This window comes from Rutidosis leptorrhynchoides, chromosome 10 (genome assembly GCF_046630445.1).
Source record: "Rutidosis leptorrhynchoides isolate AG116_Rl617_1_P2 chromosome 10, CSIRO_AGI_Rlap_v1, whole genome shotgun sequence".
Classification (NCBI taxonomy): domain Eukaryota; kingdom Viridiplantae; phylum Streptophyta; class Magnoliopsida; order Asterales; family Asteraceae; genus Rutidosis; species Rutidosis leptorrhynchoides.
The window spans coordinates 113058047-113075085 of NC_092342.1; the positions used below are offsets into that span (position 1 = coordinate 113058047).

General features: G+C 32.3%; 2 protein-coding genes across 2 annotated transcripts; both read left to right on the forward strand.

The window, feature by feature from the left end:
• Positions 1-1069: 1069 nt before the first annotated feature.
• LOC139873464 (GDSL esterase/lipase At5g14450-like) lies at positions 1070-4062 on the forward strand. The gene is made up of 5 exons (XM_071861391.1): positions 1070-1564; positions 2142-2351; positions 2440-2612; positions 2968-3238; positions 3409-4062. The coding sequence occupies exons 1-5, from the start codon at positions 1261-1263 to the stop codon at positions 3618-3620; spliced, it is 1170 nt and encodes a 389-aa protein (XP_071717492.1). The 5' UTR covers positions 1070-1260; the 3' UTR covers positions 3621-4062.
• Positions 4063-4389: 327 nt separating this feature from the next.
• Positions 4390-7599, forward strand: LOC139873465 (GDSL esterase/lipase At3g26430-like). The gene is made up of 5 exons (XM_071861392.1): positions 4390-4652; positions 5920-6129; positions 6203-6372; positions 6731-7001; positions 7294-7599. The coding sequence occupies exons 1-5, from the start codon at positions 4409-4411 to the stop codon at positions 7554-7556; spliced, it is 1158 nt and encodes a 385-aa protein (XP_071717493.1). The 5' UTR covers positions 4390-4408; the 3' UTR covers positions 7557-7599.
• Positions 7600-17039: the final 9440 nt, after the last annotated feature.

Genomic DNA, 17039 nt, shown 5'->3' on the forward strand with positions numbered 1-17039 from the left:
CACCATCATTATTTATATTATAAATTATTACTATTACTACATAAAATGTAAATTATAATTTATAATTTATAAAGTTATAAATCATAATATACCAAGATCTTAACAAACCTTATGTTTTGCAGCTTTAAGTAGGAATTACAATAGATCGAATATGAATCGGGTGAGCCTATATCCATATCCATATCTATATTCATATTCATTTAATTTTAAAAATTTATATCAATATCCATTCCATTTAAATATAACTCATTCATCCATATTCGTATTCGTTGGATGAAGTAGGGTAAACGGATATCCGTTGAATGTTAAGTTTTTTTTTTATTTTTAAATATTCCTAGTATGAAATAAAACCATCATATTATTTTTAAAAAAGATATGTAATATTGTACATGATATACAAATTTAATATTATGTACTTAATTGTATTTTCACAATCTATATTTTCGATAACATTTTAATAGTTTATAGTGTACATATATAACGATATGTAAATGTAAACACATATATTTAAGTAAATATGTATATATTTATATGTATATATGTATTTCGGCTGGTAACACCTGATACACTACTTTTTCAGATCGTCTATATCCATTTAATCCACATCCATTTCCATCGTCCATATCCATTTAAATCGATATTCATTCTATTATGCGTGAATCAACAACTTCGAAAGTGTTTGCGTACGCTTACACTTCTCGGCACGGTAAAGGTAAAGTGGCGATGGGAAAGTCGAATGGTTGGATACTTGATCCCGAAAAGGATCTTCGGAGAATTCTTAGTTCGGTTCGGTTTGGTTTGGTTTATGTTTTGTTATTAGTTTGTTGGTGTTCTGTTTTGTTATTTGTGGTTGTTTTATTTATGTTTAGGTGCCTATAGTTTACGCTTAACGAAGATAGCTACCGTTTATTTGTTCTCGTACGTGTTTACGCTCGAGCCATCTTCTTTCGGGTTGGTCTGTATCGGTTTACGTACTTTCATACTCGATAAAATTTCCGTTATTTCTATAGTAATCGTTATTTTTAATTAAAAAAATGAAAAATATGCATTTAAATGAATAGAATCCTAGGGATATATACTAGAACATCCGTACCCATCCTTAGCGCCAACCCCAATATCCTTAAATTACATTGAAAAACTGGTGAGATGCCACTGCAAAAAGTTTAAATAACTCGGCAATCTTCTTTTAGATCAACTGAAAATTAGTTATTAGTTATTAGAATAAAACTATCATAATCAATCGCGAACAAACACCAAAGTATGGAATGGAGGCATGTAGTTACTAATCTGAGCAGATGGGGTTTGATAGTGACAATTGGATCACTTTTATTGATTACATCATCTATTTCAAAGTTTGTTAAACAAGGGATGATATCAAATCTTGTTAATAATAATAATCATCATGATTGTCAGTTTCCAGCAATCTACAACTTTGGTGATTCGAATTCGGATACAGGAGCTGCATCTGCTGTATTTAGCCCTGTTCTTCCTCCATATGGGATCACTTATTTTCATAAACCATCTGGAAGGTACTCTGATGGGCGTCTAATCATTGATTTTATAGGTAAATTTATTTATTGAAAACGTTTACTTGAAGCTGAGTATAATTGTTGATACAGTAAAGTTTATACCTTTAAGTTCGGTACTGATCAAGATTTTGATTCGGGTTTTTTTTTTTTTGATCTCTATGTGGGGTGATTGGAAGCTCTATTTTCATGAAATTGGTTGGATTTTGACTTAATTAAGATTTTTTGGTTTAATATTCTTTTGGGTTGGTAAAAGATAAATTTTTGTTGGTCTTGAGTTTGCTAAAAAACCAAATCAAATTTTGAGAAGAATTTGAGTTCATTAGGATTATGTTGCTTAACATTCATGTGGGTTGATAAAATATCTAATGTTGTTGGATCTTGAGTTTACTTGAGAGAAGTAATTTTTTTTTTTTTTTTTTGAAAGAAAAAATAGATTTAAAAGTTTGAACTTGTTGAACTCAATTAGAAAGTATGCAAATAGAGGTGACAATAAGGACTTGATAAAATGCGCGAAAGCAATTACAAATTTATAGCATATACATATAAATCTTATTCAAGTCACTTTAATTCAATACTGGATGTGGTTTTGATTTTGTGAACGAATGTGTGCAGCTGAAAATTTAAGCATGCCATACTTAAGTGCATATGTGGATTCAATTGGAACCAATTTTCGACACGGTGCAAATTTTGCTGCCAGTGGCTGCACAATTCAGCCGGCAGACGCTCTAATGCTAAACAGAACTTTTAACCCTATCACTCTCGATGTACAGCTTTCACAGTTCGAGCAATTTAAAAAAAGATCTTCTGATTTGTTTAATGAAGGTTAGACGTTATTTTGAAAACATTTGTTTCATTGAAATTTAGGTGTTAGCATACAATGCAGATGCTTGTTCTTGAATTTTTACGTTAGTGGTAAGTAGTGAAATTAAAGATCGTCTACCACGATCAGAGGATTATAGTCGGGCCCTTTACACATTCGACATAGGACAAAATGATCTTCATGCCGGGATTACATCAATGAAGGAAGAGCAAGTGAAGAAATACATTCCCAGCATTATCAATCAGTTTGCTTCTGTTGTAGAGGTATTTTCATCTTTAACCTATACTAAAGGTGGCAAAATGGTTGGGTCCGACCAACTTGGGTATCATGTCTAAACGAGTTCAGTTCTAAACGGGTCCTTTTATAAGTTGAGCTGGACCTGAAATGGACCGTGTTAAGTTACGTTGACCCAGTAACACTTTCTGTGTATTATTATTTTTTTTTTCTTCTATATAAAATGTATCCATCAATTATGATCACATTCAACGACACTTTTAAGAAGACCCATCTCACATTGACCTGCTTATGAAAAAACCTGTGTTTTTTTTTTTTTTTTGGTAATCAGAAGTACACAAATGTTACAGTTTTTTTAGCTAATTTCTACGTCTTTTGTTACAGAAACTTTACCAAAATGGAGCAAGAACACTTTGGATTCACAATACAGGTCCAATTGGGTGCTTACCTGTCCTTGTAAAAAATAATCCTCCACCTCGAAACAACACAGACCAAATCGGGTGTGTGAATTCATACAATGAATTAGCACAAGAATTCAATAAACAGCTTAAAGAAAAGGTATTGAAACTGAGAACGCAATTTCAAGAAGCATCATGCGTGTACATTGACATTTACTCACTCAAATATTCTGTCATAAGTGAAGCAAACAAGTATGGTAAGCAACTGTTTTGATATTTTTTATGCAAGGCATTTTTATGCAATGGGTTGAGGCTTTTTTGGGTTGATTTGAAACACTTTGGGCATTAAGTACACTTTGGGTAACTTTTGATCAGTTTGGCCTGTTTCCTTTCTTGATATAGTATTTGAATGCTAATCTTTTTGCAGGCTTCGTGGATCCTTTAGGAAAGTGTTTAGGGCAAGATGGGGACGATAGTAAGGCTTGTGCGAACCCATATGAGTATATCAACTGGGACGGAATACATTATACAGAAGCAGCTAAGAAATGGGTAGCTAACTATATTCAAGATGGCTCTATGTGTGAACCCAAAATTCCTTTAAGGGAAGCTTGTAGAGCCGTCTCACGTTATCGTTTATAACGTTTTAGAACACCGTTGATATAGACACTTTTATATCAGACTCATTGTAATTTGTAAATATGATGTGTGGCTCATTTCGTGTATCTCTATACTGGGTCTGTTTGGTAGAGGTAGTTTTTAAGGTAACTGTTGGTGGGTTTAAGGGTGTTTGTTTCGGCATCTGTTTTTTTGTTTAATTTTCCCGACGCCATTAGTCAAGAACCGACTGAGTATCCACTGGTTCTTTTATTTTCGAGTTCGACCAGCATGTGGTTGGGATTTGTGGTGTTTAGGTGTAGTTTGAGTGATTCCTTGTCCGGGTTTTGACTATAGTTTGCGGTGACTGTTGTCGTTTATGGTTTCATTGCTTCTTGGTTGATTTAGGGTTTTCGAAAATGATAGGACATCGATTTTAGGATATCTTTGGAGATTGGGGAAATTCAGTTGCTGTGTTTTGGCGTGTTGGTATTCATTGTGTTTGTTTGTTTGTGATATATTTGTTCAATGTAATTGGTATGCAGTGGGTCTTGTTTGATAGAATAGTTAAATGTTATAAGTTATAACCAGTTAACTACATACAATAAAATAATTTAGATAGTTGAATGCATACAATAGGAGTTATAAAAGTTGGATACATATAATAGAAATTTGTTGAAAGTTATTTTCAAACAATTTTCCCTGAAAGAGGATATATTTTTTTTTTTTTTAATTGAGGCAGGCATATGGCATAGTCAACTTTCAAACCATCACCAACTTATATAAATTACAAATATATCTCTCTCTTAATCAAGGGAGTTTACAACCTAAATATGGATCCAATTTGTAAGCTACTGATTCTTGTTACATTACTACTACAACTACAACCAATATCAATATTGGGTATACCAGAATGTAAATTTCCAGCAGTATTTAACTTTGGTGATTCAAATTCGGATACTGGTGCTTTATCTGCCATGTTTGGAGAACCTGCTATTCCTCCTCCTAACGGAGAAACCTTCTTCGGTTCTCCTGCCGGTCGCCGTTCTGATGGTCGCCTCCTAATCGATTTCATAGGTACATACATATATATGTGTATACTTATAAATATCTATAGTTTGAAGACATATATCAAAGTCATGGTTTATGGTATGAAAAAGTCTTTGGTCATTGTTTTGAATGTTTTTTTAAGTCATTATTTTTGGCACATTAAGACCATTTACATCGCAGCGTTAAGGGGAGGTGATGGGATCGACGGCGCCTCCATCGCGCCCCTGTGCGGCGTGATGGAGGGATGATGGTGGTGGCGCGATGGAGGGATCACGGGAGGTGATGGAGGTGGTGATCGAATCTGATTGGCTGTTTGCTTGTAAAAAGCTGCAAGGCAATGGTCCCCTTGCAGCAAAAAGTGTACATATATATCGAGCTTTCAAGTGACGACGAGTAATTTATATTATGAACTACGTTTTAAGTTTTAGGAATTTAATAAAGTAATTGTATTAGGATTTTTAAATTATCGTACTTTTTAATTTTTAGGACTTTAATAAATTGTAATGGTTTGCATTTTATTAATTTAAGTGTGTTTTTATAAATTTTTATTATTTAATATGTATTATTTTTATATAAAAAAACAAACAAATCAAAAAAAATAAATCAAACTAAATGAAAATTAAATTAAAATGGTGGGACCAATTTAACTCATCACATAACCATCACGCCCACCACTACTCACGCCATCACGCCATCACGCCATCACCGTTGTCAAATCAGCACTATACCCCACAAAAACACTCCATCACGCCCCCATCATCCGTCACCACTGTGAATGGTCTAAACCATTCCGAATGCTTTATCCTAGTTTTGTGTGTTTAAATTTTATTTTTATTTTATAGTTTTCATCCTTTATTATAATATTATAATATATTATATATTACAATAATAATAATAATATAATATAATATATTTAAATTATAATAATTGTTTCTAGCATATTTTATTGAAATGAAAATCCGTATAAGAAAATGATAGTTTGAAATTTTTGTTAAAGATTTTGTTTTTTATTTTTTTATTTTTTTATTTTGAAGTTGTCAAGTTTGAACCAGCAAAGTGATATGTCAAATGTCAACTATATTGTGGCTCACTAATAAAGCATTACTACTATGAATAACGGTATTAGAGACAAAGTAACCACACCAGTAATTTTCCGATACATTTGGTCAATGAATACATCATTAAACTAATTAGTTTAAATGTAACATTAGTACATTACGTTGTAAATTGTTATGCATAGATTAGATTTGGCGACTTATTTGTTCCGTGATGAACTGTTGTAATTAAATTTCAGCGAAAGGTTTAGGATTGCCCTATCTTAGTGCATTTCTGGATTCGATGGGTACCAATTTCAGCCATGGAGCAAATTATGCCACTATAGGATCAACAATCCGACGTCAAAACACTACGATTTTCCAAAGTGGCTATAGCCCGATTTCTTTAGACATTCAATATGCCGAATTCTCAAGTTTCTTGAAAAGATCACAATTAATCCGCCAAAGAGGTACTCATTCGCGGCCCATAAACAGAATAAAGTTGTACATTATCTAATAATATGTCACAAAAACGTGCTGCAGGAGACATCTTTAAGACCCTGTTTCCAGATATTAACGACTTTTCTAGAGGGTTGTACACATTTGATATTGGCCAAAATGATCTTACTGCGGGTTACCAACTTAATATGTCTCCCGAACAAGTTAAAGCGTACGTTCCGGATGTTATATCAGAATTTACAGCTACCATAAAGGTAAGAAACTTGACTTGTTGGTCATTATATTAGAGGTAGAAAAATGGATAGGTGGATTACTAGTCAAACGGGTCGGGTTGTGTTGACTCAAAAACCACTCTGATTAGTTCTTGTTTCAGATATAATAACAAAATAGGTGACTTTTTTTGGGTATATATTGAGTTTGATTATCTTGATTCGAAACACTTTATGTCAGTATTTTTAGTCTTTATGTAAGCGGCCTAACCGGGTTATTCTTTAATTTTTACTATTATGTTAGCGGCCTAACCAGATTAATTTTTGGAGGATACCATGACCCAAAACAGTAACCAATTTTGGGATTTTTTTTCAACAATAATTGTTTACAATGTGTAAACAGAACGTGTATGGTGTTGGTGGCAGAGCATTTTGGATACACAACACAGGGCCGGTTGGTTGCTTGCCTTATATAATGGATACCCAAGTGATCACTACGGCTCAGGTGGATAAACTTGGTTGTGCCGCCCAGTTCAATGATGTTTCACAGTATTTTAACTTGAAACTTAAGGAAGCTGTAATCCAACTCCGAAAAGAACTTCCTTTGGCTTCCATTACCTATGTTGATATCTATTCAGCTAAGTACTCACTCATTGCCCAATCCAAAAAGCTTGGTAAGTTTGTACATTCATTCGACTTGCACTATGTTTAGATTTAACTATATTCGCAAGATGCTTAACGAGTTCTTCTTAACAAATTAAAAGTATACACATAATGTAAACTATCATAACAAGGAATTAAATAAAAGTATCGTTAACTATAAATATCAAATTTTTTGGATGAACTGAACTAAACAAAGATTTTGGGGGACTTTCAAACTGTCTCCCTTTTAGATAAATTTTCTTATTTCACCAATATGACCACGACCTAGTTTAGCCCGTAATGGGTCAAATTTGTCATTTACAGGTTTCGTTGACCCATTCATGGTATGTTGTGGGCATGGAGAAAAGCACAATTTCAACAATGCACAAATGTGCGGTTTCACAGAAATGGTGAACGGTAAAAAGATCTTGATCGCAAATTCTTGTAAAGACCCGTCGTCATCGATCATTTGGGACGGGATTCACTTTACCGAGGCTGCTAACAAGTGGATCTATGAGCAAATTGCCACCGGAGCATTTTCGGATCCACAGGTTCCGTTAAATATGGCATGCCATAGAGAGAAGTGAGCATGTTTTTACTTTTGTAAAATTATAACAATAAACACTTGTGCAGTTGTGCTCTATTGATATATAGAGTAATAACAAATTTCATGTAAAATGTTTGTGTTTGTTTGATCGATCACCACATCAATGTATAAGGCAATCATTAAACATCAGTAGTTGGGGGCGGGTTATGCAACTACGGGAGATGAACGCGTGGGTGGTTAAGTCCCCTGGGTGATCCCAAACTGATGTCCAAAAAAAAAAAATTAGCAATAACGAAAAAGTAAAAAACATGGGACCCTTAACTTTATGTTCCCAACTTGAATATTGTTATGTATCATTTAGAGGACACACGCGCCTTGCACGTGACCATTTAACAAACCTTCCCGCTCAAGTATAAATAAGAACATTAGGGTCATTTGTTAATTAAGCTTTGATTGTTAAGTGTATGTTTATCACATTCCTTCCCATTTCATTTGTAATTGTGATTATGAGTTGGTGTTCATCAATAGAATAGTCTTTTCGAGTATTTCCTTTGATTCTATTTCTTGTTTGTAGAATTCAAGGCATACTTGGATCTTCTAATGTTCATTTCTAAAAAAATCATATTAACAAATGATTCTAACGTTTCTATTTATACTTGGGCGGGAAGGTTGGTTAAATGGTCACGTGCAAGGCACGTGTGTCCTCTAAATGATACATAACAAACATGAACTATAGTTTTGTTGAATAATATAAATTCAATAGATTATTATACTTTATTGATTAGGCTATTGCTATGGGATCGAGTAAAAGATGAATGCAATCGAGTAAAACATGATAAAATCGAGCAATACAAACGGATGCAACCGAGTAAAACCAAGATTCAATCGAGTAAAACAAACGAATGCAATCGTGTAAAACGGACGAATGCAATATGCACATGTTTTACACGATTGCATCTGTCTGTTTTACTTGATTGAATCCTGTTTCTAATCGGTTGCATCCAAGTTTTATCGATTCATCCGTCCGTTTTACACGATTGTATTCGTCCGTTTTACTCGATTGCATTATATTTTATGCGATTGCATACCGATTTTACTTGATTGCATCCTAGTTTTAGTCTATTGCATCCTTGTTTTACTAGATTCCATGCTTCCATCCATCCGTTTTAATTACTTTATTTAATGGTAGAACTAATTAATAATTATCTTATTAGTTGCTTTATTAATTAGTTCAAAGAAGATTCTTAATTTATTAATTATTTTTATTTTATTAATGGTATGATCAGTTAATTTAGTAATGGAATTAAAATACGGATTATCACTAAAATGTCCATTTTTTCTCCCTTTTTTGACTCAGAACCCATATTTTTTATTTTTTTTTGACAATTTGTCCGCGCAAGGCGCAAGGTGCCTGTTTGCGTCCTTGCTTTTCGGTGGACGCCAGGACTCAAGGTGCCTCTTGCGACCTTGCTTCCCGGGGACGCAAGGACGCAAGCTGCCTCTTGCTCCTGCCTCATATCATGATCAATATTTATTTTCAGACATTTCTTCAAACACCTTACGTGCATCGTATGTGATACAATTTTTTGCGATATCAAACTATGGCCCGTTTAACTTGTCAAAAAATTGTTTGATGTTACAAAATATGACCATTAGTTTGATGTCAAAACTTAATATGTCTGTAAGAAGGGAGAAAAAAATATCAGGTACCATGCATAAAGTTTAATCGCAAATATGAGTCTCTTTCTTTTAGACATATTATATGTCGCAAATATCAGATCCCGCAAGTTTAATCGTTTGCGCAAATTTCAGGTATTAGATGCACGTGGCTGACATCTCCACTTTAGATGCCATGATTTTTCTTTTTTTTTTTTTTTTGTAAGTTATTTATAGTAAAATACTACTACGTATTACACTAGGTTATTTGATGTGGCAAAAAATCGTATCACGTAACATGCATATAAGGTGTCTGATGAAATGTCTGAAAGAAAAGATTGATCGTGATATGAGGCAGGAACAAGAGGCACCTTGCGTCCTTGCGTCCCCGGGAAGCAAGGTCGCAAGAGGCACCTTGCGTCCACCGGGAAGCAAGGTCGCAAACAGGCACCTTGCGCTGGCAAATTGTTAAAAAAAAAAAATTCATGGGCTCTGAGTCAAAAAGGGGAGAGAAAGTGGTCATTTTAGTTATAATCCTATCCTATTAAAATATAGAAGGAAAGCATAAATGATATCCTTACACTACATTTAGCAAAATCCAATCAAAAATATATTTAGTTATATTACTATATTATCTAAAAGACAAAACCATGTAGCACTATTCATCAATAGTAACCAGGAATATTTTCGTCATTTCACCTTTTTTGGTCTCCAACGATAAAAGAAGCAACTTTCGTAAAAGAACCAACCCTTCAAAGTTATCAAAAGATGTCGAAAAAAATTCATTTTTACAAAAAAAATCAACTACCTTTTTTTTTTCCCTCAACGATAAAAGAGACAACTTTCATAAAAGGAACAACCCTTCAATGTTACCAAAAGATGTCGAAAAATATTTTTTTTACAAAATAGATCAACTAACTTTAAAAAAAAAGGAACGCTAAAAGAAACAACTTTCACAAAAGGAACAACCCTTCAATGTTAGATGTCGAAAATATTCTTTTTTACAAAATAGATCAAGACTTTTTTTTTTTAACCCGCATTCAAAACGGAGCCCCCGGCGCGAAGCGAGTGGCTCCACAACTAGTTGCATTTAATTGGCTACTTATTTTTCAAAAATAAACTTTCTATTTTGGTTTATTGTAAAAAAAAAATTGTCCTTTACTTTAAATAACAATAAAAACCATATAATTTTCAATTAAACCTTCTTTATAATTGGAAATGTAATATTTAATATACACACAAATTTACCAATACTCTTTATAATAAATTCTTTTATTAAAAATAACTCATTCAATCAAGGATATAATACACAACTCAAAAAAAAATATCTTAAATCTAACAAAAATCAACTTGATTAATTTTGGGATAAAGGAGTATTACATATCAAAAAATTTTAAATCCTTACAAAATTTGTTCAAGATGTGTAGGATATTTGATGTAACTTTGTATTCTATTTATACCCGTTATAATGCAATACGACCCAACAGGTTTTTCACATATCTTATAACATATGACTTTTAAATTGAGTTTAAGAAGCCTTTATGAACACACATTATTTTTTTTTTTTTTTTTAAAGGCAGGAATTTTATTAAAGAAAAAAAGAACAAAATACAACTAGCAAGAAGCTAGCGACAACAACAAAAACACGAGAAGACACACATATGAACACACATTATTTATTTTATGTCATACCATACAATTTAACATACACCCACAAAGAAAAATAAAAAATAGAAATTATTTAGCAAATATTCTTTACAAATGATCATACACAATAAGCATGGGTAATAGTAATGTATGGCATGTTTAACCTCCCATCATAGACATCGTTTTGCTAAGTTCAAATATATCGTGCCTCGATTCAATGAAATCGTCAGCTTTTTCATCTATATTATCATCGTTTTGCATGAACCCATTTGCATATGTGCGATCATAGTAGTTCGTGACCCCAGTATTTACTTGAGGTTGGCTCGAGAATCACTTGAACTCATTACCAACAAAGTAGATATCAGAATAAGGAGGTGTATCGCGAATCTTGTGTGTTTTTTCTTTTAGTTTCTTCTTTGAGGAGTCGTGATTATGATGATGATGATTGTGATGTGCGGTTGAACTGTGACTAGTACTCGACATATTGATGAATTTCAGTTGCAATCGGTTAGTTGAGACATGTTGAAGTTGATACATGTATGATGTATTTATAAACCAATTTAAGATGATTTGTGCTGTAAAAGCTAGGAGTCAAGGAATCAGATCGATTCTGATTTTTTTTTATTAGTTTGGAAGGTATCAATCAATCAATTGTCAATTGAGGGATTATATTACAAGTCATATATTCGGTCTATTTATGTGAGTTTGGTAAGTATTCGTGTAGCCATTTTGAAAGGGAATTGATATGTACATAACCATTTTTTATATGTACACAATCAAATATGTTTTACTGTGTTGTACGGTACAACATTCAAAGCAATTTGGTTGTGTACATATCAAAATTTAGTTGTGTACATATCATCACCCATTTTGAAAACTATAAAATAAATATAATTGGATTTTTCTTCTGCTGTCAACCTTTTGTAAGATTGAAAAGGTTGGCTACTTAGATTTGTTGCGCACGTTTTGACTGCTCTTTGAGCATATGATTCCATACAGAGCGTAACATGATACATGGTTATTATCACGTGTATATCTTTAGCTATTTAGGAAAATCTCATTAATTATAATTTTCATCGATTAAGTTTATCCACTAAGTTTATCGACCACTCAAAGTGAGTAGTCGTCGTTGTATTGGTCGGCTCACAAATCGAGCCGAAAACTCAAATTTATATAGAAAAAAAATTGTTGAACAGTATATCATCTCAAATCAGCTCTATTTTTGAGTCAACAACAAGCGTCGATTTTTTGGCGACTTGACTGCCGTTTAGAGCCTAAATTGAATTCCAGTCAGGATTTAAAACTCATGAAAATTTGATTCTACCATTTACATGACGTCTCAATTTTATTTTACTAATTTTTAAAAAACAAATTCCTACTTGCCGGAGGTCCATTCGGAAGCAATCTCTTTATCTGTCGAATAGAGAGGAATGACTTTCTCTACTTTTAAGAGTGTCTAGATGGAGAAATGATTTGTTTTTATTCTCGGATAGGAGAAGGATTGTCTCACTTTCCCATACACCACTCATGTGGTATTGAGTTTTGTCGTCTTTGTTGTTGTAGTCTATCATCTCAAAAACGATACATATATAGGAAGATGATATGCAGAATGCTGCGGCACATATTGAAAGGCCACCATTTCCAAAAGGTTTTCAGTTCCCAAAAACCAATAAAGGCCCAAAGATTGCATTCCATGAGAATCGTATTTGTTTTATATCGATTGGGCCTATTCAGTTTTAGCCAAAACTCGGTACCATAAGATTCCAAAACATTAAAGGCACCTTTGACTCGCCAAATGCGAAAAGATTCCAATGAAATTATAAGAGTTTTTCTCTCACACATGAAGAGATGCATATCGATAAGTATTTATAGTACAAAATTATACAAGATAATAATGAAAGTAAATAATACAAGTTGTATAACAAATTCTCCTTCTCCCCTGGATTACTAGTGAAATGACCATAGAACCGCGTGTTGTTTAAACGAAAATTAATAATATGTTTTAGATAGAACGTAAATGCTAAAGTTATTTAGTTTAATGACCCGTGGAATAACAGAGTCCGACTAAAAAACTCGTCAGCTGAACATTTCATCAAACACCTAAAATGTTTTAAAAGTGTAAATTAAAATATAAATTTAGAATTGGTTTCCGTTTGCCTAGCTTTTATACCTTCTCGAACTCAATTCAAAATAATTAATTAAAATAATTCAAAATTATTTAATTTTAATATTGAAAATAATTATTAATAAGATTTAATAAAAATAATAAATTAACAAGATTTAATTTTAATTCAAAATTGTTTAGATTAATGACATCACCCACCATGCTTAGATTTTTTTCTTTTTCTTTTTGTAGAAAATACAATGTAAATTGTATAGGACACCACTAAATTTAAATGTATGACCGCATATATAGTTTTTCTTTTAAATTGTATAGGACACCACTAAATTGAAGTTGTGATGTGGTCCATCGGTTGGTGGCCTGCTTCCTTTAGGGAAGGTCAGAATTTCGACCCCCGTTGGTTACATATTAAAAACACAATTTCATCCCTGCTATGAAGTATCCACCCATGACACATTTCCCATATCGTTTGGGGGAGGGGGGTAAAGGGGAGGGGGTTTTACTTCGCCGTACCCTTGGATCGGTTTCAAGGTTTCCTCCCGGGCAGCGATGAGGGCGGGGTTATTATCGCTGCATCAGCATAGTCGAAACGGGAGATGATCGCAACGGGTGGTAAAGTCCCCTCGGGTGGTCCCAATCGTTGTTAAAAAAAAGGACAACACTAAATTATACTACTCAGACCCATATATTTTTCGAATTATAATTTTTTAAAGGTAAACTATCACTAAAATATCATTATAATATAATTAGTACTGAAAAAAATTTCAGGACCCCATTGACTTATGATTATGGAATCGTCACTGATTAGATTATGCGTGATTCAACACCTTCAGAAGTGTTTTCGTACGCTTACACTTCTCGACGCAGTAAAGGTAAAGTGGCCGAAACTACGGATGGGAAAGTCGAATGGTTGGATACTAGACCCCGAAAAGGATCGTCGGAGAATTCTTAGTTCGGTTTGGTTCAGGTTTTGTTATTAGTTTGTTGGTGTTTTGTTTTGTTATTTGTGGTTGCTTTATTTATGTTTAGGTGCCAATAGTTTACGCTTTATTTGTGCTCGTACATGTTTACTCTCGAGCCATCTTCCTTCATGTTGGTCTGTATCGATTTACCTGTTTACGTTCTTTCATCATTCGATAAAATTTCCATTATTTCTATAGTAATCGTTATTTTAATAAAAAAAAGAAAAAAAAAAAAGAAAATATGCATTTATAAATGAATAGAATTAGGGATGACAATGGATCAGATATGGATCGGGTGATGCCGTATTCATATCCATATCCATTTAGTTTTGGTTCATCCATATCCATATCCATATCAATTTAATTTCAGGTTATCCATCCATATCCATATCCAATGGATTAAGCAGGTTAATGAATATCCAATAGATATTAAAAAAATATTATAATATTTTCTAAAATTCGATTAAAATAAAAACGTAGTATAGAAAAAATAAATATAACATGACATAATTAAATTATATCCATAAGAATGTCTAATCCTTATTGAAGATATAACAAAAAAATTTATTTTTATTATAAAACATATATATTATGAAAAATTAGATATGAAATTTGTAAGTTTATTTTGTTAGATAAACATGTTTTATTTTAATATAGTATAGTTAATAGTTATTTCATTATAGGGTTGAAAAAAAATGTAAATTTAACGGTAAATAAACTTATAATAGTAAATATGTACGCATATATCTATATTTAAATATTTGTATTTGTATTTCGGGTGGTAATGGATATATCCATGGATAAAACTTTTCATCCATATCTATATCCATATCCATCACGAAGCAGGTGGTTCGAGTGGATATCCATCGGATCGGGTGGCCATTGTCATCCCTAAATAGAATCCTATGGATATATACCAGAAATATATATATATATATATATATATATATATATATATATATATATATATATATATATATATATATATATATATATATATATATATATATATATATATATATATATATAAATGAGAACCACTAAAAAGGTGAGAACTGCGAGAACTATTTAATTTAATCGTTTTTATGCGTTTAAATGCAACAAATTACATGCAAATGTTAATTAATGCACTTATCATTAACGAACATATGTTCACTAGCTCAAATTACATGTTAAATTGTTAATTATATGAACTGTTCACATGTTCAGAAATAAATATGCAAATGTGAACGAGAAACTATATATTTAATTATATAGGTAAAATATAAGTATTTTTCGGCTATTTTATGTTCATTTATACTCTTCATTAAGGTTTATGTGTGATTCAATCCAGTTACATGTGAAAATCTTTATAAATCAAAGGTTCTCGCAGTTCTCGCCTTTTTTATGGTTCTCATTTGAACTTATATATATATATATATATATATATATATATATATATATATATATATATATATATATATATGGAGAGGATCCAGTGAGAACTTTTTTAGTGTGAAAACTCTAGGAACTCCAAAAACACTCAAAATACACTAAAATTCGAGCAAAAAGGGGCACGGACGAACAAAAAAAAGGAAATTCGAGCAAAATTCAAAAACACGGACGAACAAAAAAACATCGTCGAGCAAAAAAAAAAAAAAATTTTATGAACACATTTTTGTTCGAATATCAATTTTTCGTTCGACTACCCGCATGTTATACAATTTTTTGTTCGAATACAAAAATATAGAACACGTATTTGTTCGAATTTCTTTTTTTTGTTCGGCCGTGTCTTTTTTTTTTTTGTTCGACTTTCCAATTTTTTGTTCGAATATCACTTTTTTTGTTCGTCCGTGTCCCATTTATGCTCGAATTTCACCTTTTTTGCTCGAATTTCCCTTTTTTGCTCGAATTTCAGTGTATTTTTGAGTTCTCAGGGTTCTCACAGCAAAAAAGTTCTCATTTGATCCCTCTAATATATATATATATATATATATATATATAGGGGCAGGATCAATGGGGAAGTAACCAATCGGGAGGAAGCAAAATTTATTTTTTTTCCGTTTTTTTTTTTTGAATTTTTTTTTTCGGGCAACAAGATCACACGAAAATATGAACATTTAGAAGAGACACTTCGTGATGAATGTTATTATTTAGGCGGGAAAACGATCGACAAAAATAACATTCAAGATAATATTGTTCGTGAACATGAACGTTTTTTTTTTCATGTTTTGTGAAGCAAAATTTAGCCCGATTTAGAGTTTAGGGTTTTGGGTTTAGGATTTAGGGTTTGGTGTTTATTCCATAAACCCAAAACACCAAACCCTAAACCTTAAACCCTAAACCCTAAACTCTAAACCGTTAGTATTAAAAACTCAATCTAAATCCTAAATCTAAACCCTAAATCTAAACCATAAACCCTAAATTTCTAAACCCTAATATCTAAACTCTATAAACCCTAATATCTAAACCCTAATATCTAAACCCCAATAGCTAAAACCTCAAAATACGCTCGAAAAACACGATAATTGTTATATATTACTTCTTCGAACGTTTTCCCGCCAAATTAAAAACATTTATCACAAAGTGTCTCTACTAAATGTTCATATTTTCATCTCATCTATAATGTTCGTGAACAAAGTTTTTTCAAAAAACAAAAAAAAAAAAGTTTTTGCTTCCCCCCGCTTCCCCCCGAATGGTTACTTCCCTCTTGATCCTACCAATATATATATATATATAAGAGGGAAGTGATTTTTAGGGGGGAAGGGGGAAGCTCATGATCCCACCCTTGATTTTTGATCCAACAGCCCCTAATATTCCACCTCCTCTTCTTGTTCCAGCTTCCTGGCCGCATCTTTTATTTGTATTGAAAGGGTAATTTCGTCATTTTGTAATTCTTTTTTTTCTTTTTTCCTTTTATTAACTGATATAATTGATTTCATTTTTTCGTCGATCATCATTGAATTAGGGTTTCGTTCTCTCTTCGTCAATATTCAATTACTATTCTTCATACAATTTTTCAGTGATTTCGTCTTCATCATAAACGTTTGAGTTACGGTTTATATGTTCATCTGATTCATTTTTTTTTCCTTAATTTAGTTCTATATCGTTCGTATCTGATTCGTTTTTACTTTTTTATGTGTAATCAAGGTTTGCG